General features: G+C 27.7%; 3 protein-coding genes across 6 annotated transcripts; 1 reads left to right on the plus strand and 2 right to left on the minus strand.

Annotated features, from left to right (window-relative positions):
* Positions 1 to 596: 596 nt before the first annotated feature.
* On the plus strand, positions 597 to 12,122 carry LOC122498701 (PR domain zinc finger protein 10-like). The gene is made up of 11 exons (XM_043606556.1): positions 597 to 885; positions 1,995 to 2,202; positions 2,285 to 3,032; positions 4,982 to 5,305; positions 5,383 to 5,586; positions 6,412 to 6,559; positions 6,642 to 7,288; positions 7,371 to 7,635; positions 7,712 to 8,042; positions 8,192 to 8,383; positions 10,923 to 12,122. Exons 2-11 carry the CDS (start codon positions 2,044 to 2,046, stop codon positions 11,133 to 11,135), a joined length of 3,231 nt encoding a protein of 1,076 aa, XP_043462491.1. The 5' UTR covers positions 597 to 885; positions 1,995 to 2,043; the 3' UTR covers positions 11,136 to 12,122.
* A 77-nt stretch (positions 12,123 to 12,199) lies between these two features.
* LOC122498702 (potassium channel subfamily K member 13-like) lies at positions 12,200 to 17,520 on the minus strand. Its single transcript, XM_043606558.1, has 5 exons — positions 17,172 to 17,520; positions 16,626 to 16,818; positions 15,748 to 15,822; positions 14,154 to 14,565; positions 12,200 to 13,004 (listed from the first exon to the last, which is right to left on the minus strand). Exons 1-5 carry the CDS (start codon positions 17,298 to 17,300, stop codon positions 12,530 to 12,532), a joined length of 1,284 nt encoding a protein of 427 aa, XP_043462493.1. The 5' UTR covers positions 17,301 to 17,520; the 3' UTR covers positions 12,200 to 12,529.
* Positions 17,521 to 19,231: 1,711 nt separating this feature from the next.
* LOC122498703 (coiled-coil domain-containing protein 85C) lies at positions 19,232 to 26,273 on the minus strand. Of its 4 annotated transcripts, XM_043606560.1 has the most exons (6): positions 24,888 to 25,213; positions 24,429 to 24,486; positions 22,378 to 23,529; positions 21,632 to 22,004; positions 19,672 to 19,937; positions 19,232 to 19,589 (listed from the first exon to the last, which is right to left on the minus strand). In XM_043606560.1, exons 3-6 carry the CDS (start codon positions 22,888 to 22,890, stop codon positions 19,545 to 19,547), a joined length of 1,197 nt encoding a protein of 398 aa, XP_043462495.1. In that variant the 5' UTR covers positions 22,891 to 23,529; positions 24,429 to 24,486; positions 24,888 to 25,213; the 3' UTR covers positions 19,232 to 19,544. The 4 variants fall into 4 exon arrangements, with proteins under 4 accessions (XP_043462495.1, XP_043462497.1, XP_043462496.1 ...); XM_043606562.1 differs by lacking the exons at positions 24,429 to 24,486; positions 24,888 to 25,213 and adding an exon at positions 26,253 to 26,273; XM_043606561.1 differs by lacking the exon at positions 24,429 to 24,486.
* Between the last annotated feature and the right edge of the window lie 705 nt (positions 26,274 to 26,978).

Consider the following 26,978-nt stretch of genomic DNA (forward strand, 5'->3'; position numbering starts at 1 on the left):
AGAATTCGGTATAAATATTAATATTGTCCTGACATTTATATATTAATCAGAAAATAAATAAAAAATTGTAATTAATTTTTAATAATTTATCTATAAAGATATTGATGAATAAAAATTTATATGTATAATTTGAATGATAAATTATAAAATTATAATTTAAATGCGGAAAAAGATAATAAATTTAAAAAAGTATAAATTTTGTTCAAACTTTATATTTACAAATAATTAATAGTAATAAAGTACGTGTTTTATAACATTTACTAGTAATTTAATAAAATACTATTTTTATAAATCTACACTAATGTTTGTATGGTAGATACAGTTCAGGCGCACGCACCCCTGTAAAATGATATTCTGACTAGCACACAAGAAAATTGGCATTTTTAACAAAAATAATCACTGCAATTCAAAAAGTAAACAATTAGGATTTAAAAGTAATAAAAATTTTTTACAAATCACATAAAAAGAATATTTTTAAATAAAATTTTTTTTCTAAATAAAAAAATTATTGATGAAAAAAAAATTGCGCCAATTTTCCGTTTCTAACGACCTAGTTCGAAACCTTAACGTCAAGTATTGATGTCGCACATGTCGTTCTTAGTTTATCAGCAGTTTTCAGCAGCTGACGAGAAACGTATTTTATTTATCAATACATACTTGTCTATAATTACTTGATAAACAGTAATCATTCAAGTGAAATGCAAACTAAAACGTTGTTTATTATTGACTTTCTACTTGTTAGTGTTGTTTCTTATAAAAAAGACAATCTCCCTCTAAAGAATTAAATTTGTAATATTGTTTTTTTTCTGATCTTCGTTCCTTTTTTTTTCTTTCGTCTTGTGTGTCTTTGTTATTCAATGACAGGATTTTGTGTATATCGTAAATGTAAGTGTTTACGTCATTATTTATTATTCAGTCTTCACTAATTCAATTCACTTAATCGTATACCAAATTGCATGCCAACAGTTTTTTTTTACAAGGACAAGACAACATTGACCTAGAAACATTGTTCATTTTCAGAGGGCATTGTTGCGTTTTCTATTAGAACATGACAAAATTCAAAAGTGTTTATATTTTTTATTGTTAAAAATTTAACATGAAGGAAATAAATAATAAAACAAAATTCCTTCATACAATCACTTTGTTATTTACAAATATATATTATGTATACACATCATGAAACATAAATAATAGTTAAAAATTTAAATACATACAAATACTCGTGCAATAAATAAGTTTACTTTTTTTTAACTTCAATGTTTCGAAAGCTAAATAAATTTCTCTTATTCTGAATAAAAACAGATAGAAAACACGTTATTCACAGAAATAAATTTTTTTTTAATCGATCATATTAGTGAAATGTTTAAATGTGACGGAACTCAATATTTCTGAGTTTTCATTTTCACATTTCAATCAACACTTGTCAGTGGTTTTAATTTCCTGTAAATTGTTTTTATAGGAGAAAAAAATCGCTCATGCAAAAAATCTTAGGTTATGTTTGTAATTTTTTGAATGAAAATACACAAAAGGAATTAAATTTCAATATTAACAACTGACAATTAGTTCTTCATTAAATTTGAAATAATTAAAAGAAGATTATAATTTTTCATAATTAAACAGAGAGTTTGAATTTAGGTATAAAATTTAACTTTTTTTTAGATTTCAACCACTAAAAGCTACTATTTCTGTTTTTCTTTAGAATTTCCACTACTTTAAATTCGCTAATACTAAAAATCAAAAAATTATTCTCAAAAATTATAGTCAAGTTCTTTAAAACAATTTAATTATTTTCAAAAAATATTCGAAATTCAATTATTTTTCATATCTTTCTCGATAGCAACTTTTTCACTACTTTTTTTAGTTTGAAAGCTACTTTTTAAAAATTAATTATCGAGTGCAAAGTCTACAAAAATATTCATAAAATTATTTGCTTCTTAAGTTCGTTTCTTCGGAACGCTTTAGAATTTGAAAAATAATTATTTATTTGTTCACAGAAAGAAATGAAAAGTTATTCCATAAATTTTGTGGAAAATTAAAAAAACAATGGACCCAAGGGCCCCTCCTGAAGGGGCCCCTGGCGAAAATCTGGAGATGGCATCAATTGAAAAAACATCCGACGAAACATGGTCATCCGACAATAATGTACCATCGCCTCTTTGTGAACAGCGCAAGAAGATGAACAACAAATTACTCTTTCTAACAGTAAGTTAACTAACAAATTTTTTAAAAATTTTATTTTTTATTTTTCCAGAAGAAAATAGTATTTTTGTTTTTTATTTTACAGGTCGAGTATGTTGAAGATCAAACGCGAGACTACGCTCGTATGTTTTCGGTGTATGAGCCAGTTTCCTATTCACCAAGAGCATCGTCACCACTCTCTGAATTCGAACATCGTGTAAGTCCACACGATCCAAATATGAGTTCAGCCGCAAGATATTCACCGACTCCCGTTCAATTACCACCATCGCCATTTCAAAATTCCGTTGTTGTTCTACAAAATTCCCCATCATCATCATCATCATCATCATTAAATTCATCATCAGAAACAAATGCAAGAACGAATATTAATTTTGTCACCGAATTAAATGATGAAAATACTTCGCCAAGCATTCCACAAAATGAGAATACAACAGATTTTGTTGAATCAAATAGTGAAGAAGTCCTTGTACCTGGAAATGAATTGATTTTAATGCAAAGTGGAAATTCTGAATTAGAACCATCCGCACCACCGTTGATGTTAACGGGTTCTGATTTTGCATTGACTCGCGATTTTCTTGTCATGCACGATGATCAAATAAGTGTTATGAATTCATTTAAAACGGAAAATTTAGAAATAAACGAAACCTACATTCCAAGTCCAATGCAAACACTTAATTCAAACGAGGATATCGATTTGTGTTCAACAGTTGAACCTGATAAGGTTCAAAATACAATGAAAATTGTTGACAATCTTTTAGAATCGAAAGATGAGGAGACGCCAAAAAAAATTGTTCGTCGTTCTAAACGACAGATAAATGATAAAAAGACTTATTGTAAGTTTTATAAAGTAAATTTTAATGAATTTTCATTTTACAGGGTGTCTACTAATCGGGAAATAGCCAAATTAAATTTAAAAAAAGTTTTATTATTTTAATTTTTTTTTTAAATCGATTTTTATTTCAATTTTTATAGATATTATTATTTTCAAAAGTAATAAAATTCTTCGAGAAATTCAATTATTTTAAAAAAATTTTAACGAATATTTCGTCAAGAATTTAATTATTTTTATAAATAGCAAAATTTTTCGCCAAAAATTCAATTATTTTCAAAAAAATTTGAATAAAGTTCATTGCAAAAATTTCAATTATTTCTAAAAGTTTTTCGCATTACAATAATTTCCAATATTCAGTATTTTCATAAAACTTATCAAAAAATTTAATTATTGAAAAAAATTTTTGATTAAACTCTACGAAAACATTCAATTATTTTCATAAATAATAAAATTTCATTTATGAATTCAATTATTTTCATAGATAATAAAATTTCATTTAGGAATTCAATTATTTTCACTACAGAATTTTAAATAAATTCCTCAAAAAATTCAGTTATTCTTACAAAATTTTATTAAAATTTGACGAAAGAATTCAAATTTAAGAAACATTCAATTATTCAATAAAATAATAAAATTCGTTGCAATAATTTATTTATTTTCATGAATAATAAAATTTTCTTCACAGAAATTTAATTACTTTTGAAAATTTTTATAAAATTCTTTGCAAAATTCAATTATTTTCTTAAACAACAATATTCATTACAAGAATTCAATTATTTTTAATAATAATAAATTTCTTCTTGGAAATTCAATTATTTAAAAAAATTTTAATTATAAATTCTTTATAAAATTTAATTATTTTCAAAAACTTTTCGCTATTCAATAATTTTCAATATCTACTATTTTCATAAAGTTTCCAAACAGAATTCTCAATTATTTAAAAATTTGTTGTAAAATCTTTATAGGAATTCAATTCTTTTCATCAAAAATAAAAGTTTCTCAGGAATCCAATGATTTTCATAGATAATAAAATTTCATTTAGGAATTCAATTATTTTCACGACAAAATTTTAAATAAATTCCTCGAAAAATGCAGTTATTCTTACAAAATTTTATTAAAATTTGACGAAAGAATTCAAATTTAAGAAACATTCAATTATTCAATAAAATATTAAAATTCGTTGCAATGATTCAATTATTTTCATAAATAACTTTTAATTCGTCTCAGGAAATCAATTATTTTCAAAAAATTTTTTGAGTAATTCTGCAAAAGAATTCAATTATCTTGCTAAACAACAAAATTCTCCCCATAAAATCAATATTATTTAAAGGAATTTTAATAAAATTCTTTTCCAAAATTCAATTATTTTCATAAATATCAAAATTTATCACAAGAATTCAATTTTTTTTTGAAAACTAATAAAATACTTTACAAAAAATAAATTATTTTCGAAATTTTTATAAAATTCTCGTTAATAATTAAATTATCTTCATAAATAGGTAGCGAAATTCTTCTCAAGAATTAAATTATTGTCAAAAATTGACATAAACTTCTTGTCAAAATTTCAATAATTTAAACAATATTATGTTAATCATTATGTTTTGTCAAATTGAAATTATGCAGATTTTTGTTCTTTACTTCTAAGGAAAATTAGAAAATTGTTAAACAACTGTGATTAAGAAATAGAAAATTGATTTATTTTGCATTATTTTTGTTTATGAATCACAATTATTTTTAACAAAATTATTATTTTATTTTAGAAAAAGAAGAAAAATATTTGCACAATATTTTATGTTCGAAATCAAATAAATTTAAATTTGATGAGAAAAAAAACCGGGAAAAATTAGGACAAAGCCGGAAAATAATCGGGAATTTTCTTGAACAAAAATAGTAGACACCCTGATTTAGTTATAAATTTTTATAATTAAAACGATGTTATTATTTTTTTAGGGTGTACAGAGTGTGATGCAATTTGTGCTGATGAAGATGGTTGTACGTCACATAATGTTCAGACAATTGCCGATCAACCAGTTCCTTCGCGAGCAATAGCAACACTTCCTAGTTCTTATTTATCAATTAATAAATTAAATTCAAACGATTTATCACAACAGGAATTTGGTGTTTTTGCGAAGAAAATTATTCGTAAACGAACACAATTTGGTCCAATTGAAGGTATTTTGTGTGCCTATGATGGCACTCCGTTTACTAATGTTTTACCATTATTGTTCGAAAATGAAGACGGTGATTTCTTCAAAATCGATGTTTCCAATGAGAGTGAGTCCTCTTTTTAATATATTTAAATACATTTTTTTTTATAAAGTTCTTTTTTTTAATACCACTTTGATTTTTAGATACATCAAATTGGATGCGTTTCGTTCGTCCAGCGTTGACTTATAAAGATCAGAATTTAATGATTTGCCAGCAAAATGAAGGTATTATGTTTCTCACCACAAGGGATATTTTACCGAAGGAGGAATTGAGAGCCGGTCTAAATCCAGAGTACGCCAAGAAGAGAAATTTAAAAATTCTCGAGGCTGATTCAGAAAATACAAACGGTATGTATATAATACTATTTTAGAATTATTTTTAATATTTTAGAGAAAAGAATCATGTTCGAAATTTTTTATTAAAATTCCTCTAAAAATTAATTAGCTTTTTTAAATTATACAAAAATTCTTTTTAGAAATTCAATTCTTTTTGAAAAATAATTTAACAAACTTCTTCACAAAAATTCAATTATTTTCATAAATAATAACATTCTTCACAGAAATTCAATTATTTAAAAAAATTTTAATAAAACATTTCTTGAATTTTTGATCATTTTTAATAATTTTTGATTTTTTGCTAAAGGGTGGAGACTATTCAATAAGTAAAGTATTTTTGAGGAGCCCAAAAATAATGAAACTAAATGCCATAAAAGAGGAGAAAAAATGTTGAATTTTAAGAAATTCGGATTTTCGAATTTTTGATAATTTTTAATAATTTTTTATTTTTAACCAAAGGGTGAAGACTGTTAAATAAGTAAAGTGTTTTTGAAGAGCCGAAAAATAATGAAGCTAAATGCCATAAAACAGAAGAAATTGATTTCAAAATTAATTTCATTTAAGATTTTAGATAATAATAATTGAATATTAAAAGCAATATAGCTTGAATTTTAAAAAATAATTGAATTTTGAAATTAATTTTAATTAATTATTTTAAGTTTTTATCTTCTAATATTTATTAAAAATGATCGATTTAAAGAATAATTTTAGTTAAAAGTTCTTGTAAATGATTTTATTACTCGGTAATCTTTAATTATTATAAAACATGAACTCGGAGTTATCGATATCTTCATATTTTATAGTTTTATCTAATTTTTTTTAATTTCCACTATTTAGAAACTAGCTCTGATTCATGGCCTTGTTTCGAATGTAATCGTCTCTTCCCAACTTCAGGAACCTTACAAAGTCACTTGAATGTCCACGATAGTCCTCGTAGTGAAACAAAAGCTAGAAGTAAACGCAGGAAGCTTCACATCGCTTCCAAGTAAGAATCATTATATCACCATAACTTAAATACTAATTTTCTATAATTAGCAATAATATTTTTTATTTATTTTCATTTACAGTAAACTATTTAAAGTCGTCAATGATCAGAAAATTCTCTACTCCTGTCCACATTGTTCGAAAGTATTTTCCCGTAGTTACAGTTTAAAACGTCATTTATTAATACATCCAAATAATAAGACATCACATTACGAATGTTCTAAATGTGGTGAAAATTTCTTATATCCAAATAATCTTTGTCGACATAAAAAAATTTGTCAAAATGATAATTTACGTGAGACTGACAACAAGAAGAAGGGAAAGGAAAATTCTGGTCAAAATTCCGAATGGAAATGTTCAGTATGTAATTTGACATTCAATAAAGAATCATTGTTTGATCTTCATAAAATATCGCACAATGTGAATAGTTTTGAAAATGGATGTAAATTTGTCGTTTGCCCTGAGTGCGGGGTAAAATTTGAAAAACAAAACGAGCTTATTAAACATGTTTCTGAACATGGAAAATTACCAATGAAAAAAATTACAAATGCCACTACCTCGGCTACCTATAAATGCTCAATGTGCTATAAACGTTTTGCCACTAAAGTTCGACTCCAACAACATTGTTTAGTCCACGGCGCTGAGGACCAAAAACCACTGCCATGCAATATTTGCTTTAAACGATTTATGAATAATTCGGCTCTCTCCTGTCATCTAAAGACACACAGAAGTAAGTTTTTGAGATTCAATTATTATATATTCTACAATATTATAATAAAAAAAATAACAATTTTTTTTTTTTGTATTTTTAGAAGAGAAACAAATGTTCGAATGTCCAATGTGTAAAGTATTATTCGATCAAATTTTGATGCTTAAAGATCATGTTGAGTCGCATAGAAATCAGGACGATACATTTACTTGCCCTCACTGCCAGCGAAATTTTACAAAATATTCCGTTATTCGAAAACACATTAGAGCTCATCATTGTGAACGAAAACATAAATGTACCTTTTGCGTGAAACGTTTTCCCACTGTCGATAAATTACGAATGCATTTACTACGTCATTCAGATCACAGGTGAGATTATTTTACAATTTTATTAAACTGTGTTTAAATTTTCTTCAGTAAAAAAAAATAATTTTCCCTTATTCAGAGAATTTCAATGCGCTATTTGTGGAAAACGATTTAAAAGAAAGGACAAACTAAAGGAACATGTGACGAGAATGCATAATTCCCAAAAATCAAATAAAGAAGCAACGTCGCCAATTAATCAAGTTAAAAAATTTGTGCCAAAGGTCAATCCAACCGAGTATGATCGATTTGTATACAAATGTCATCAATGTTTGGTTGGCTTTAAAAGACGAGGTATGCTCGTTAATCATCTGGCAAAAAGACATCCGGATGTTCCGCCAGAATCTGTACCTGAACTTAATTTACCAATTTTAAGACAAACGAGAGATTATTATTGTCAGTATTGTGAAAAGGTATGTCATCAATTCTTTCGCTACATCTGAAGTTTTATTTTTAAATTCCACCTACAAAATTTTAATTCTTAATGTCTTGATTATAATAAAATCGATAAAATTAATGTTTTAATGTTCTATTGATAAGAAACAAAAACTCTTTTTCTTAGGTTTACAAGAGTAGCAGCAAACGAAAAGCACACATTATGAAAAATCATCCTGGTGCTGCATTGCCACCGAGTAATCGTCATAAGGAAACGGACATTCCCGGCTTGCCGAATTCTACTTTTAGTCAAACTGTGGGAAGTGTTACGACAACACCCCAAGGATGCCAATGGTGTCACAAACAATATGCCAGTAAAGTGAGTATCAGCAACTTTTTGTTATTTAATCTAAGAAATTGAATCAATTATTTTTCCATGAAAATTTTAATTAATATTTTTAATTCCTATAATTCAGGCTTCGCACTTATCTACTAAAACCTATTATTTACTACTTTTTTTACGTTATGCTACTATTTGGGTACTTTTTTTTAGACTTCATCCACTAAAAGCTACTATTTCTGCTTCTTTGAGAATTTCCACTACTTTAAATTCGCTAATACTAGAAATAAAAAAACTTCTTAAAAATTAAAGTCTCAAATTCTTTAAAACGATTCAATTATTTGCAAAAAATATTCGACATTCAATTATATTCAATATTTAGTATTTTCATCAAATTTCGTAAAAGAATTCAATTATTTAAAAAAAAAATGATATAATTCATCCAAAATTCAATTATTTTCATAAATAATAAAACTCATCGAAGAATTTCAATTATTTTTAATACTATTTTAAATTAATGAAACGAAAAATTCAATTATTGTTACAGATGAAGTTTTCCACTAAAATTCAATTATTTAAAATATAACAAAATTTTTCACAGAAATTCAATTCTTTTCAAACATTTTAATAAAATTTTTCGCAATAATTCAATTATTTTCATAAATAATAAAATTCTTCTCAGGAATTCAATTATTTTTGAAAATTTCTAATAAAATTATTAGCAACTATTCAATTATTTTCATTAATTTTAAAATTCCTTTCAGGGATTTAATTATTTTCATAAATAATAAAATCATTTGGATGAAGTCAATTATTTTCATAAATTACAATATTCATTACAAGAATTAAATTATTTTCAAAAATAATAAAATTCATTTATTTTCAATAATAATACAATTTTAATTATTTTTAAAAATTTTAATAAAATTCATTGCAAAATTTCAATTATTTTCAAATATTTTTCTTAATTCAACAATTTGTATATCTATTATTTTAATAAGATTCCCGAAAAGAATTCAATTATTTAAAAACAATTTTGACAAAGTTTTACACGAATATTTAATTATTTTCTAAAATAATGAAAATTTCACAGGAATCCAATTATTAAAAATAGAATTTGCATACATTTTTTCAAAAAGAATTAGTTGTTTAAAACTTTTTTATAAAATTCTTCGCAATAATTCAATTATTTTCATAAATAATAAAATTCTTCTCAGGAATTCAATTATTTTTGAAAATTTTAATGAAATTCTTTGCAACTATTCCATTATTTTCATAAATAATAAAATTCATTGCTGGATTTCAATTATTTTTAATACAATTTCACAGGAATTGCTCAAAAAATGTAATTATTCTTAAAAATTTAATTTCAATTCCTCGAAAAAATCAATTATTTAAAAAAATTTTTTTTATTAATTCTTTAATTTTAATAAAATTCTTCCCAAGAATTGAATTATTTGCATAAATAATTCTTCGAAAGAATTTAATTATTAAAGATAAATAACAAAATTATTCCCGAAAATCCCATTATATTGAGGCATTTTAATAAAATTCTTTGCAAAATTAAATTATTTTCATAAATAAAAATATTGATCACAAAAGAATTCAATTATTAAAAAAAATTCTTATAAAATTGATCACAAGAATTCAATTATTTTCATAAACAATAAAATGCTTTTTAGGAATTTAATTATTTTCCAAAAAAATTTAATAAAATACCACTCAGACATTCAATTATTGTCAAAAATTTTAATCGAATTCTTTGCAAAATTTAAATCAATTATTTAAAGAAAGGTTTGTTTTAAATTTTTTGGAAGAATTCAATTATTTACAAAAATATTACATTTTTTCACAGGAATTTAATTATTTTCAAATATTTTAATAAAATTGTTCGAAAGAAATTAATTATATTTTGAATATAATTTTAAATAAATTTTTTTGAAATAATTCAATTATTCTTTTAGATTTTAATAAAATTTTTCCCAAGAATTCAATTATTTCGATAAATAACAAACTTATTCTCAAAAATTCAATTATTTTGAGGCATTCTAATAAAATTTTTTGTAAAATTCAATTATTTTCATAAATAACAATATTCATCACAAGAATTCAATTATTTAAAAAAAAAATAAATTTCTTCTTGGAAATTCAATTATTTTAAAAAAAAATAAATTTCTTCTTGGAAATTCAATTATTTTAAAAAATTCTAATAAAATCGTTCGCAAGAATTCAATTCTTGTTAAAAATTTTTAATTGAATTCTTTGTAAAATTTAATTATTTTTAAAAACTTTTCGCAATTTAATGATTTTCATTATCTACTATTTTCATAAAATTTCCAAACAAAATACAATTATTTAAAAGTTTTTTGTAAAATCTTCGTAACAATTCAATTCTTTTCATGAATAATAAAAATTTCTTAGGAATTCAATTATTTAAATTAGAATTTGCATAAAATTAGTTGAAACTATTTTTTTTTAGTTTGAAAATAATTTTTTGCTCCTTTTTGAAAATTAATTATCGAATGCGAAATCTGATAATGTTAATTTAAATTTTCTTGACATGATATCATTATTTTAGGCGAAATTACTGCAACACCAGCGCAAAAAACATTCGTCATTAATGGAGCCAGCGGATCAGGTTCCAAGACATCGAAATCGTCCGATACACAATCAAAATGACGAATTGGTTTTGAGTAATATTAACTTTGTAATGGCTAATAATGTTAATTTAATGAACGATGAATTCGACTCGATTGGACAGCAATTTGTTCGTATGCGCGATATACGCTGAAGAGACTCTCGAGTCCCCCCTAAGCAAAATGTGGGTTTTTATTATCAATTTCTCGAGATATGAATCTCTTGGCTTTGTGCACAGCACGAAATAAATAAAAAAAATGACGGTTGTGCTTTACGCTGCTGCCGATAACCGTTATTGAAATTTGTTCATCAAAATGGTTATACAATCGTGACGGAGAAATCAGCGCAAGCTTTCCGTCCCACGGGAATTTGGTACGCAGTTTGTTGGCGTCGACGCGAAACGTCGTCGCTCACCCTTGAATCAGGGTGTCGTCTCTTTCATCCCCTTCTCCCTATAGGTTCAAGGAAAAAAAAATATCCACAAAAAGCCGAACTTGGGTGTAGTTCAAAGAAAAAAAAAAAAAATTATCAAAAGTGAAACTTTCTCCTACTCTCTTAAAAAGATGTGCACGAATTCTTTAATTTCATTCAAAGAAAAGAAATAAATAAATAGAAAAAAATAACGAAAAGAAAAAGAATCTCGTGAAATTTCACTAAAATTGATTAGAACATTTTGAGCATCGCGTCGTTTTTTCTCCTGTGATTTTAAACAAAAATAATATCGACGCATGTTTCAAAATGGTTTGTTAGATTTCAGCTTTGAAAAATAAAAATGAAAACTTGTGAATTCCTGCCTACATTTCGATGTCAGTTTGTAGCAATGCTTCTGTCCATTTGGAAGTTTACTCAAAAAAAAAAAACGTAGAAAAAGTGAATTTCAAATAGAAACGATTCAAAATGATAAGGAAATGTTGAATGAAGGAAAGAAAATAAATAAATGGGTCAATTTTAAAGAGAAAGTAATGTTTAAATAAACATTCATGTGCGAATTCGCCGAAATAAGAATTTTATTTTACACGTAGTAATGTACCCGTTATTATACACGTCTCTCATGTGCAGGAACGTTTGCCATTTCCGTGACAAGCAAACGAACGAAAATATTGTAACAATCGTATGGAATAAAATTACTTTACGATGTGAATTAAAGAAATTATTTATTATCATCAATAATTTCCCCTATTTTTTTTTTTTTTTAAGAAAACTGGTGAATTTGGTTTTAGAATAAAAATACTTTCTAAATCAAAGAAAGTAAAAAAAAGTAATTTTAAAGAATAGAAAATATAAATCAAAACTTTTTTTTGAGATCAAATTTTACTACGCTAATTTATAAAAATTGTTGGCTACGGCAAAAATTCACATCTTATTCTAGAAAGTCGTTTTTTTTCCGACTAGAGTTCATTTAAAAAAATATTGGCAAGCTACAATTTTTTTTTTGTCAGCCATTAAATTTACATCTATTACAAAGCGTTTTAGCGCATAAATTATTATGCGTTATTTTACAATAATTGTTTTCTATTGCTTCATTCTAGTGATTGTTCAACAAATTAGCTACCGGCCAGTGGAATGATCTTCAAATTTTTCACTAGCAATTGCAAGAGGACCAACTGCTCCTGGTTTAAACATTGTTTGATGTATTGGTGCAACGGGAATATCATCAGCTCTATTCATTTGAGCTGTCTCGTAAAGTTGCTTTTGCATAATTGCTAATGACACTTTATTGGCCGAAAGAAAGTCTTTCATTGAAATTAACTCGCCAGACATTCGTCGCGAATTATCTGATTCATCATCAATTCTAATAGAATCTCTTGCGGCAATTTTCGTTGATCTTCTTTTCGGATAGTAAATTGCCGCTATTGATGATTTTCTTCTTGGTAAATGTGGAGCAGCCATACCATGAGATCCGCAACGAAGTTTTTGTATTATAAGATTGAGTCCCTGTTTTATGACAATCGACGTCACGTTTAATAGAGAATAGATGCAACAGCATCCTAGTACTAGGAAGAGAAAGTTGGCGATTCTGTACCTGCAAACATTAAATTAATTCACTTACTAGAGGCGAAGTTCAATAATTTTAGTTTTTAATGTTCCTGTTTATTGAAATATTTGTGGTTCTAAATAATTTTCTAGACTCTAAAATCACTCACTAAGACTACGTCACTATGTGGTCAAAATCGCGGAGCATGTAACGTAAAAGTCTTTTTGTTTTGTCCATAACTTTTAAATAACAAGAAATTAATAAATTATTATGTTTGCATCTTAAAATATATTTTTTTAAACAATATTGCATAGGAATATAAATTTTTTTGTATTTATCAATTAAAAGTTATAAACGTTTTAAAAAGACTGTTACGTTACAAAAGTTTCGTTTTTCGCGATTTTGACCATATGTACTGTAAAAATAGGATGCATCAGATTGATAAAGAGAGACAACTAGTGTACTTAAGTCCCCTCTTGTGTCTTTGTTTTTTAACGCATGCGCGCTTATGCGTTTTACACTGTAAAAACAAGTGTCTTAATACGTATTTTCTAACTTCCCATATTATTTACTTACCGCGACAGAATTATCTGATTTTTCACTATTAATTGTTGTATTAAGCGATTTATTAATTAAAAGTAAATTAATTTGACTGTCTGAATTAATTTTTTCAGTTTTATTTAGGTCAACCCAAAGTTTTGTCGAATTCGCTTTTTCGTATGTAAACTCTCTTTCTAGGTTAGTTACATCGAAATCATTGTCATCCGAAATAACGTTAATTACTTTACATTTTTTATCAATGATAAGGTAAACAAATTTACTTTCCATAATTGATCTCGATTATTTGAAGCACAACCCAGTACTTTATTCCCTTTTATTGAAATCGCTACTCTTGGCCCCAAAATCTTATCGTCTTTTCTGTGAAATGCTTTTTCCATGAATTGACAACTTAACCTAAATCACAACAGACATCGATATCGAGATACAAGAAACCAGTTTTTACAGTGCATGCATCTTTATAGAGAGAAAGAAAGAAGGGAGGACTCTAGCTGACTATTATATTAAGCTTTTTGATTAAAAAAAAAATTGCAAACTACAAAAATCATGATGCAGAGGACTTTCTTAAAGTGAGTGTTTTCTAATTCTCTAATAGTGGAACGCTACGTGCCATTCTGTAGTTTCGTGTTTTGAACGTACAGGTGGAGATATGGATAAGTGGTCTGCTGAGTGCTGACAAAATCTCCAAAGCCAATTGTTGCAAAACTGACAAAGCAGAAGTAAATAGCATCGAAGTAAGTCCAGCCTTCCAATGGAGCATAAAGAGCAGCTGCACTACAAGCAATTACACACGAGGCCAATGAAAGATAGAGCATCACCCAATAAACACTTGGTTTCCAATGCTCCAAACCAACATCTTCCTCGTCATCAAGAATATCCGGCAGAGAGCCCTTATTTCCATCTCTACTTGATCCACCTCTTATACTTCGTCTTGAGGCAAGAGTTGTCTGTCGTAAACGATTTCTTAAACGTCGCAAATGAAGACTTCGCAAAATCCAGGCTAAGAAGGTAATTATTCGCTCCAGGAACAGATTAAAGAATAAAATTCCACCTGCATTCAAAAATTTATTCTTTAATAGATATACGTTATACTTGTCAGTGGGAATGGACATGGATTTTATAAAACGTTTTTAGAATATATTTTGAGTCTCAAAAACTTTTTATATTCTAAAAATGTCTTTTGGACGCAAAAAAATCTTCGAAGCATTCTTCGTTTATGCATTGTTGTCATTTGTCCAAATTTAATGTTATTTGTCTATCGTTTTAACAGTTATCTCATGTCTAGAATTAGGTCTGTAATTTTCCAAAGAAGGCAACATAGAAATATAATTTAAATTCTTTTTTGTTATAGATGCAGAAAAGAACAAAATTCCTCTCCAGGATAAAGTGGAGTGTGGGAAAACCAAATCGTAATACTTTCAAGTTCATGTTTAAAACTCCTATAAAGAATTTTTGGCATCAACAAAGGTATGTTGGAAATTTTCTTTTTATCTAAGCAGATTAAATCACTTCGATTATATTGCATTTTTTAATGATTACTAGATAAGTATCTAGTGTATCTCGGTATTAGGGTCTATAAAAATATGAAACAAATACTAATGCAATAGAAACACGCTTGAATTTTAAAATAAATATTATTATTGTCAAACTTTGAACCTTATCATTACATAACAATTCTTATGGTAATTCTCATTATCTTTTCTTTCGCTATTATAACATATCTTATATGCTGCCTTGTATATATAAGGTTATCAACTTAATAATGGATTTATCTCGCGTAAAATATATTTCTTAATATTCCAACAATTCCTGCAGTCCACTCATTGTAAGCATTGTTGTCAAAATTTAAAATAATCTACTCTAACATGATATTAATTATTTTTAAAATTTTATCGTTTATTTAATCCTATGATTCTTTTATTATTTGTTTGCATCTATATTTTACTATATTTTAAATTTTGTATGAATTGTAAAGCGTAAGTTCAATATTTTTAACAAAATTTTCTTTTATTCTAGATATTATATTATTTTAATTTGTACAAAAATGAATTTAAAAAATAGAAGAACAATTTTTTTTCAAGAAAACTATATTTATATTTAGAACAGAAAAAGTAATTTACGTTTACAAAACAAAAAAAAAGAGGGAAGATGACAAAAAAAATGTGGCAACTGAAAATGTCGATTTTGCTTGCGTCATTTCTGGTCAGATGAATTAGAAGTTCATTTAAATTACCTGAACATCCAAAAAATCCATAAAGAACTACTGCAGCTCTTCCAGCAGTGGTTTGAGGAGCAGTACTTCCATAACCTACAGATATAAAAATTATTTAAAAATTTGTTTTTTTAATTTCAACATTTTTTACTTTGATTTCAATATTAATATTTCTTTAGACTTATTACAGGACAGTTACTTTCTAATTTAAAAGAAAATTTCAATTATAATTTTTTTGATTGCTTTCAAAGAATATTTTAAATTCAAGGTTTAAAGAATTAAAATGAGTATTTCTAGAATTGGACTGATGTAAAAAAAAAGTTATGTAAAATTAGGTCGTCTCTACGATTGTACTATTTCAAGATGTGAAAATCATTGTGAAAATGTTATTTCGCATGCCGAGCGGGACTAGGTCGCTGAAGAGATATTAGCATTCTCACCCTCGTTTAAAATAGCATTCTTTCATTTATAGGGGTTTATAACCCCCTTGAACTTACTACAAGTATTTCAATTTTTCATAAACATGTTAATAAAAATAAAAATGGTTAATCAGGTTCTTTTTTAACTCTAAATTTTTTCCACGAAAAAGAACCAAAAAATATTTTAATAAATTATAATAGAAAAATCAAAATTTTGACATACAACCATATATCGCGTTATTAACAGAGAATTTTACGGATTTTAATTTTTATTGCTTTCTAACATTGTGAATTTATTTTAATTAATGAATAACAATTATAATAAAATATGTAAAGACAAGTTGGTGTACATTCCTCGAAATATGGGATTCACCATTTTTGGATTATTCCAAAAAGTAACGTAAAAATAGTTATTGCATCCAAATGATCAAAAAGAAATTTTCAATTAAAAATTTTAATAAAGTAAAGAAATATTCTTACCTATTGTGGAAACAATGGTTCCAACGAAGTGAAAACTACCAGAAAAATCCCAACGTCGTCTTTTATTGATGATACCAATTGCCGATGCATTTCCATAAGCATAAAGCAACTCATGTAAACGTTGAATTGCATGAGGACTATTTCTCAAGTGATATTTTTTAAAGGCGTTATATATTCTCCAAAATTCAGAGGCCTGACAAATTAATTTTATTAAACATTTATGTTTATATGTATTTAAAAAGAACTTTTTTAAAAAAATATTAATTTGGACCTAATCAAAAAGCTTTTAATCTGAAAGTTAATTCAATGTTTTTTACATTTCTTAAAGTAATTTTATGGCTTAAAAAGCAAAACAGTTTTAAATTTTGAAATTAAAATAATCGTTTATAATTTAGAACGAAAGTTTAAATAAAACGATTGTTTCAATTAAAATAGGAAATAATTTAAATAGTAATTTTATACTTATAAGAAAAACACTTTTATTAATTTAACACACTGATGTAATTTTGATGAAAAGATTATTATTTTTAAAGAAATTCGTAATACCTGACGAATTTCAAGATCAGCTTCTAATGTTTGGAACAAGGCAGCTCCAGCGAGCATATAAACGGCAAGAACAAAAGCAAGAAGAATAAATCTGGCATTGTCTTCCGCGATATTTCCGCAGATGCACATCCCCGACGGATTGCATCTCTCTAATACATGAAACTTGCGGATTCTGTCCCCACTACGAGCCAGGGTTTCCGCTTTTCAGTCCGAACTCGCGCAAGCTTCTAACGTGAGTGACTTAAATTTCCACTTTCACCGAACACATACGACCTTTTCACTTTGAGATTATATCTTTAAGATTCTCGCAGAGCTTATGACTGTAATTATGGACCAACACGTGCCGTCATCATGTCCCGACTTTTCAAATTAAGAAATTATTAATTAAACTTTTTAAAATAAATTTCTTTCTAATGAGATTTAAAGATAGAATTAATCTTCTTTTAAAAACTCAAATTTTATTTTATTCTATATTTCAAAGATGAAGAGAAACTTCAGAAATTATAATTTTCTTTTACAAATTTTCATTAAATGTTATTTTTAATATTCAAAGTAGGCGGGAAGTTTCATTTGGGAGAATGCTCAATAGACGAATTTGAAAATTCTGCGCATGCACGTAGAAAAAAAACTGAAATCAAATTTTAATAAGTTATTGTAAATTTACTAGACGAAAGCAAACATTTCTGTTAGCCTCAAAATATTATTCTTTTTTATTACAGATGCAGCAGAAGAAAATCCCTCTCCAGGATAAAATGGAGTTTTAGAAAACCAAATCGTAATATTTTTAAGTTCGTGGTTAAAACTTCCCAGATAATTTCAGTGCAAGCTTTCTGCAAGTTTGCAGCAAGCTTGAAATGTCTGGACTGCTGCAAACTTGCACTGCAAGCTTGCAGCAAGTTTGCACAGCAAGTTTGTGGAAAGTTTGCACAGCAAGCTTGCTGCAATCTTGCTGCAAAGTTGCACCAAAAAAACTCCCCCTCCAGTGGTTCTGTGTTTTTCTTCATAATTTGACGAATTTCCCAACCGTGCATATCACATATCGCAACTACCTGACCCTGTAAATCACTGTATCTTTTTGTGAATATTCAAGACGTTCAAGACTTTTATTATTAAGAATAAAATAATATTTATAATAAAACACGTATTTCCTTCTTATTACAGGTATATCTTTAAAGTAATATAATTAAAATGTTTGTGTCTATTAATTCTTAAAACTATTATTGTTATTTCTAAAATCCCAAGTTTCATTATTATGAATTTACTATTTCGAGGTTAGAAAAATGCATTAACTTGAAATTAAAAACGATAGAAGACGTTAAACATTTAAAAATAGTCATTCATTGAAGGGAGATTTTAGTGAAAAAGTTGTTTAAATAAAAAAAGTAAATTACTTAATCGAGTAATCAAAGAAAGTTCGTCAAGATTCATTGAAAGTTGCAAAAAAATATCTGGGGCAATTTCGACTAGAGCATTGAAAGGAGAAAATCTTTTGAGCTTTTAAAAATAGACATCTCTCTTCTATATATGTAGTGTTGCGTATTCAATATGCGTCTTCACATTCCTAAAAAAACGAGCGAGAAAGAGGGTTGAAAAAAGGGTTCATATAGATAAGGACAGAAATGCACCAATCGAGGACAAAGAATGAAGAGGGACGACAGTTGAAATTTAGAGGGTGAGAGAAAAAAACTTTGATAGATGTTTATAAAGACTCACAGTGTAAACATTGAGAATAATTAATAAACAAGCCCAGGTCATGAGTAAAATCACGAAAGTCTTGAATGAATACACATTTTCATTTCTCGTCCTTTCCTTGGATTATCTCCCAAAAAACATACTCGATCTTTTCATCAAAAATCTTAAAAAAGATCTTCTTTAACCAGCCAAATTAAACATCCAAAAAGCAAAAATTTGTTATTTCCCCTTTTTAAACAAAAATAGAAATTTGAAATAAATTTTTTCTTATTAGAAATATTTAATGCGTGGGGAAAAAATATTTTGAAGAAAGTTTGAAAAAATTAAACAATATTTAATAAAAAATATATAGTTTTATAACGATCGGTTTTTACATTTAACAACAATGCTTAAAAAGCTTTATACATATAAAAAAAATATTTTATCTTCCTAAGGAAACGTTAATATTGTTTTTACGTAGTAAAAACGTATAAAAATCTCTCAATAATTTCTTTTATAAAAAGACTTAAATAAAACTTTCATTTACTTAAAAAATATTAATTCAGGTTTATAATACTATAAAACGGCAAGAGTAACTGTCCTTATTTGACAGGCAATAAACGGCATTTGGGAGGGAAAATTTCTAAATTATGTCTATAAATTCCGATGGCTCTCATTTTTGTTTAGAGCCTGGGATTTTTGCTAGTGCCTCGTTTGAGGACCTTCCTCCAATTTTCGCCAAACAACCTGCAAAAAAGGTTAATAAGTGTTAATTATCCTATAAGCCAAAAAATCAAAATCGTCCTTCTTATTCATGTAATTTACATACATTACACATTTCACGAACTAATGCCTTTTCTCCATCGTGTCCCTCTTCTCTTTCAAGTTGCTCTCTCACTTCAAGAACCTGAAGAGCACGAACTACAGCTTCCGGCCGGCTGCCCAAGTAGGGATTCCCACCTGGACTATTTGAATTCTCCCAAACTTCACCTGGACCAACCTCCCATCCTTGGGCTCGAGCTTGAAGAATACTTTTATCTTCTTCCAATTGTTTTACTCGTTGCTCCAAACTTCTTAAATACTGCATTGTTTGATCTAAAAAAAGAAATCATAACTTTTATTTGTCTTATACTGCCCAGTTTTCCAAATGATTTCTAATTGTCGAGTACAATTCGTAAGAGTAAAAGTAATAGAATTTTTAATCTATCTAAAATCTCTCAAAAAATAACTAATTTTGTAATTTTCCAAAGATGGCAGAAGAGAAATATCATTAACATTTTTTTGTTACAGATGCAGCAGAAGACAATCCCTCTTCAGGGTAAAATGAAGTGTCGGAGAACCAAATCGTAATCATTTCAAGTTCGCGAATAAAATTTCTACTAACAAGATTTTTGGGCGCCACCGAAGATAAGGTAAGAATATTTTTTCTATGTAAGCAAAATAGATTAATAAATAATTTTTTAATCTGTCATTGAAATATTTAAAAAAAAAATGTTTCGTAATTTTCCAAAGTTGTCAAAACAAAGGAAACCCCTCTCCAGGGTAAAGTGGAAGTGATTGAAAAAATTCGTAATTTTTTTAAGTTTGTAGATAAAACTTCTACAAATAATAGTTTTGGGCATCAACAAAGATAAGATAAACATTCACTTCTTATGTAAGCAGATTAGATAAATAAATAAATTTTTAATTTGTCATTGGAATATCTTAAAAAACTTGTTTCGTACTTTTCTAAAGATAGCAATGCAGAAATATTAATATTCTTTTTTGTTACAGATGCAGCAGAAGAAAAATCCCTCTCCAGGATAAAATGGAGTGTTGGAAAACCAAATCGTAATATTTTCAAGTTCGTGTTTAAAACTTCTATAAAGAGTTTTTCGCAACAACAAAGGTAAAGCAAAGATTTTCTTAGTTCTGAAAAATTTTCCAAAGAAGGCAAAGCAGAATTATTAATATTCTTTTTTGTTACAGATGCAGCAGAAGAAAAATCCCTCTCCAGGATAAAATGGAGTGTTGGAAAACCAAATCGTAATATTTTCAAGTTCGTGTTTAAAACTTCTATAAAGAGTTTTTCGCAACAACAAAGGTAAAGCAAAGATTTTCTTAGTTCTGAAAAATTTTCCAAAGAAGGCAAAGCAGAATTATTAATATTCTTTTCTGTTACAGATGTAGCAGAAGAAAAAAATCCTCTCCAGGATAAAATGGAGTGTTGGAAAACCAAATCGTAATATTTTCAAGTTCGTGGTTAAAACTTCTATAAAGAGTTTTTCGCAACAACAAAGGTAAAGCAAAGATTTTCTTTTGTAAGCAACTTAGATTAATAAATAAATATCTTTTTAATCTGCTATTAAAATCTCTGAATAAAATTAGGTCTGTAATTTTCCAAAGAAGGCAACACAAATAACATTTAAATTCTTTTTTGTTATCGATGCAGCAGAAAAAAAATCCCTCTCCGGGATAAAATGGAGTTTTAGAAAACCAAATCTTAATATTTTCAAGTTCGTGGTTAAAACTTATACAAACTAGAGTTTTGGACATTAATAAGGTATGATAAAAAATTTTCTTTTTATCACAACAGATTAAATCACTTCGATTACATTGCATTTTTTTTAGTGATTAGTAGATAATTATCTAGTCTATCTCGGTAGGGTTATTATAAGTCTCATTAAATTTTTTTCTTAATTAGGATTATTAGTTTCCAAAAAATAAGTAGTTAATGTGTAATTAACTATGAAGTTTTTCTATGGTAGACACGTTAGGTTATTATGTGTTAGAAAATTACTCAATTATACCATTAAAAACAGACGTATGTCTCGTTCGTGGCAATGCTGTTTCTTCGGCATTCGTACTAGAACTTGATCCGTCACCATCATCTCTTTGACCTCCTCCCCTTTCTTCGTCGAGATACAAACAAAGTTCCTTTAATTCCAAATTATCCTTGATCAACTCCTGTTGTTTATTGTCCAATTGTCTCAATTTATTCTGATAAGCAGAAACCTCTTGACGCATAACACTGGCCGTATAGCGTCCAAATCTTTGCCATTCGCGTGCCAATTTTCGACCCTTCTGTCGATCATCATCCAAAAAACAGCAAAGGTCCCGAAGTTCTTGATTATCGTCACTCAGTCTTTGGTTCGCTTCCTTAAGTGTTCGAAGTTCAGCGAGCTGAAAATAGAAAAAATTGTACGTTATTCAATCATTTCTAACTGTATTTATTGATAGAAATAAATACATAAGAATAAAGTACAATACAAAAAAGGCAACGAAATTGAAAATTCTTGATTAGACGTACTGTAATTATTTTAGTCGTATCGAATTGAAAAAGTTTTAAATTCCCAGAACATTAATTATTTTAATTTAAGTTCAAAAAGATTCTTAGAAAAACCCAATTGGCTTCTTGGAAGCATGTAAGGTAAAGTAAAGGCTAATTAAAAGTTTCTTGAACCTCATACAGATTGTATATTTATAACTTCCCAGCTTTGAGAGATCCCACGGCTTACGGAAAGGGAAGTTGTATTATCATTAGAGGGAATCTCACCAGTGTTTGTATTTGACGATTTTGTTCAGCGGCAACTCGCGTAATGTCACCTTCAGATTTCCTAACGAACTTGAGCATCTCCAGGGGTCCCAGTCTAAGGAACTCCTCGTCGCTGATTCTTTGCCTAGTAGTAGGTGGATTCACGGGATACTGACTATTTGTAGACAACAATTGACCTTGTCCAAGGATCTTCGATGGAAGAAATTGACCTTGTGGTAGCTTGTTTCCGGTTTGTTGTTGATGCTCTACCTTTGGGATGAATTTATTCGGCACATCTTTGGGTAGGTTGGTTCTATGTAGTAGTTGTTGATGTTGTTGTTGCTGATGATTGAGATTAACAGTAGAACTTGAGGGAGCGGAAACTGCAGCGCTTGGGACAAAGTGCTGCAGGTGATTTTTGAGAATTCCGGAACTTGGTTGTGGAGGCGGTTGATAACGCGGTGGCACCTGATCAACTGGCTTGATCACGTGTTGCTGATGCTGTTGCGGCTGGCTTTTACTCTTATTGGACATCACGGCTAATTTAGCTTCGGGCTGTGCCGTGTCCCATTTCAGAAAAACCACCGCACACTTGGGGTCAACGTTGGAATAATTCTGGGTCAGTCGGTAAGATCTTTCCTTTCCGGCCCTTCACACTGAGAAGAGATGCAGGCGGATGAATTTACATAACGCCAGTCGATCTCTCACAACTTGATCTTCTGCTTTTTTTTCCTTTTAATGTTTCTACCTTCTTTGGAAATTCTTCTTCATTCAAGCTTTCATGATTTTTCCCTTTCTGAATTTCTTGTTTGGTGACAATTTCTCTTTCGCTTAGAATACCTATCTCTCTAGATTAAGTTCTGCTAACTGTATTTTTTTCATCGACGTCTAGATTTGGCGCTTTTTTTGCTAATTTTTTCGAGGTCCTCTCTTCTTGCACCTGGGTCATGGATTCGCACCTTGTCTTTGGTGCTGGTTCATCAACTTTCTATTTTTGATAAAACTGTCCTTCCTACGTCAATCCGGGTCATTCAACGCGATCCCAAGAGAGTTCATCGATCCATGTACTTCGAAGCACATTCCGCTGCAGAAAACACTGTATTTTCAACTAATCCTAATGGCCCTTTCCACTCTTCATACTTTCAAGAGGGTTTTCCACAATATATCCTTTTTCTGCAAATATATTAAACGAAAAGCTTTATGCCGAGTATTACTAAAACGTCGATGCTTTCGAATTTTCGACAAAATGTAACATTAATTTTCAACTTTATATTTTTCTAATTAATCCCTATTTTATGTGAAAATTTATTTCGTCAACTGTTAATTACATTTTGATTATACAAGTTATTTAATTAATAATTAGAATAATTGAAATAAATTAATTTGGTGACTAAAATTCGTGATAAAATTCACTGTAAAATTATTAAAGTTATGTATTTGCGTTTCAATATAAGAATTCGGTGGGAGAAAACAAATATGCGGTTTCTATATGTATATCGACCTCAGATTAAGTTTCAAAAAAAGAGAAATAATATCTTAAGACCACGTGTGTGACCACATTAAAAGATATACAAAAAAAAAGAAGAATTTGTATTTTTTCTTCATTATTATTTTGTGCCATTATTTCATAAACTGGTATCAAACGATGAATAGACTTTTTGAAGGGAGATTTATTTTTGGAACAACTTAATTTTAAAATACCGGAAGTCTATATGATTTTACACAGATTAAGCATATATACCCGCTGAACATTTGTCAAATATGCTTTTAGAAACGAAACATTGCGAACTATTTGAAAATAAAATAAAAACTATTATTAATTGTAATTGATATTAGTAACTACTAGTACTAACTATTGTTAATTACTATAATTTTATAATTAATTACTACATTAATTACTATTACAGTTGTTAATAACCATTTTTATAATTTTAATTTAAATATTAAAAGTTTTGTCACTAAATTCAAATATTGCATTTTTAAAGTTTAACTGAAATGTATTTTGATTTTGAAGAATATTTAAAATATGAAAGAAGCACTACTGTAGTTGACAAAAAAATCCAAGCAATCACCTCATTATTTATGTCATCACTGTTATTATTTTCCCAATGCGGTGAATCGTCAAAATCACTAGAATAATTTTTAAAACATCACAATTTTTTGATGACTCAATAAAAACTTTTATCGCGCATCAATTAAAAAGCATTAAACTGCAAAATTTTCCTTCTTCATATACGGTTAATGAAATGAAAAGGGGTATTTAATTAATACTATTTAAAATTTTTTTTTGTATTCCAATCAAATATTGGATTTCTCGAGAATGACTTTAAAAACTCAATAAATGCATCCGTGTCATGGCGTCAATTTTTCATAAGATACTGATAGCGTCTTATATATTTTTTGTGATATAATTGAGTCACTCTGATAAAAGAAGGTAAAGAAAAATTTCTTTGATAACAAACATTGTAAATAGTAATAAAATGATAAGAATTTCGCGATTAGATTAATAACAGATGAATTTATTGCACTACCGGCATTTTTAGGAAGTAATAACGAATAGCGAGCAAATTTTAAGAAAATTTTGTTTGGTCAATATATAAATACATGTGTATACATAAAACCATACGATATTCAGTAAGGATCGAGTGAGCAAGAGCAACTAAACGTGAGGACAAAAACGATATGCTCGAGAACCGGCTCGCGATTTCCAACGTGGGCCCCGATTGGCCCCTTATGCCGGTTAGAATTTTCAGCATTGGCTGCTGGGATTTTTAAAAGAGAATCCTTGAAAGTATGCGAGAGAGTTATTGTGTGGAGCCCCACCACCAAAGGCCCCTCAGGGGACCGCGCGAAGTACACACCATGGGATCCACACCGCACACCGATCCCTTTTTCAGTTTGCCGAGATTGCATTCAGGGCTGTAGATATAGGACATACAGTAAATAAATAGCGTAAAAGTTGTATTATTTTTTTAATAATTTTTTCAATTTGAAAAAAAACTAAATTTTTTTTTATATAATTATGTTTTTTAATATATAATATAAAGTATTTAAACTATACTATTAAAAATATAATTTTTCACTTTTTTCCTTTGAAGATCTGTATAAAAATCGTCTGGCCATTGAGATATACTCTTAAGAAAAAATTTTCTGTCCTTCGATTTCAAATTTTACCATTACCAAAATTGTGATTTTTCAATTTTCAGATCTATTAATTCACTAATTCTATTGATTATTTTGCATAAATTAACATATGTAAATATGTAAATAGTACGTACAATGGAAATTATGATGGGAAAAAATTCGTAACCATGAAGTATCGAACACCACTGTTCTTATTGCAAATTCATTAATGTAACCACTCGGCCATCTCGTACACTGAATTATTTTTTTTATAAGAAAATAATGTACATATAAACATTATTTTATTTTCATTTAATGAATTTCTATCTCTAAGTTTTCATAATGATTTAATAAATCATTCTGTAATATCTAACACTTATGGTAGCTCTTAAATTTTTTTATTATATTCATTTATTATTTATTTATTATTATATTTATTTACTTATTTATTTATAAGCTATAAATTTGCTTTTCATTTGTAAAAACTTCAATGTCAAATTTTTTTACTTTTGGATAAATATCATAAATGCCTTTCACTTTTTAGCAGGCTTTTTAGTTATCTGAGATCACCAATTGTTATATTAATATAAGAGGGGGGGGGAGAATCTCATAAAAAGCCAAACAGTGATTTGGAGGCAATTTGAACAATATAGACAACCTTATAACATCTGTTGAAGTTAGGCCAGGACCCAATCCACAGAATTAAAATACCTGCGACTTCCATTAGAGTAGCCTTTCAAAAATTCTAAAGAATCTAAAGTAAACTATTTTACCTGTTCTGACAAGCAGGTTGGTCAGATGTTCGACCTTGAAATAGTTGAAGAATGCCGGAAACTCCTACACAAGTTTCCCAAAAATGACAAGTATTTCCAAAATATTTTATTCTTCGCAGGTAAATAGATTTTATTCGTATTATGTTTATATTTTTTATTTATATTCTTTAATTCTATTTTTTTGCAAGTTGCACGTAATGTTAGTGTAATCTTACAGTAGTATTACTTTAATATTATCATTATTATATTTTTATATATTATAACATTTCCAGGAAATGTTGCCTTAACATTGCCCTGCAATATTGTTATGAAATATTGACACAACATTGAACTCAAATGCTATGTGCTATTTGGGAATATGCAATCTAATATTATATTAACCTTAATCTAATATATTAAAATATTGGCCCTAAGGTAATGTTACAAAATATTATTACAGTAATATTACATAATAATGTTACTTTAACGTTACAGGCAATGTTACAATAATGAAACATTAATATTATAATATTACAGTAATATAATTTTATCATGTTATGTTATGGTGTTATAATTAATATTTTTAATTTAATTTTCTTTTATTGTTGTAATGTTCTAGTAGTATTGCAGTAGTAAATGCTGAAATAATATAACAGTAATATTTAAGTAATGTTACAGTAATGTTACAAAAAAATATACTAAAATTTACATAAATTAGAAAAAATAATTTAAACTTATCTAAACATT

This window comes from Leptopilina heterotoma, unplaced genomic scaffold (genome assembly GCF_015476425.1).
Source record: "Leptopilina heterotoma isolate Lh14 unplaced genomic scaffold, ASM1547642v1 Lhet_157, whole genome shotgun sequence".
Classification (NCBI taxonomy): domain Eukaryota; kingdom Metazoa; phylum Arthropoda; class Insecta; order Hymenoptera; family Figitidae; genus Leptopilina; species Leptopilina heterotoma.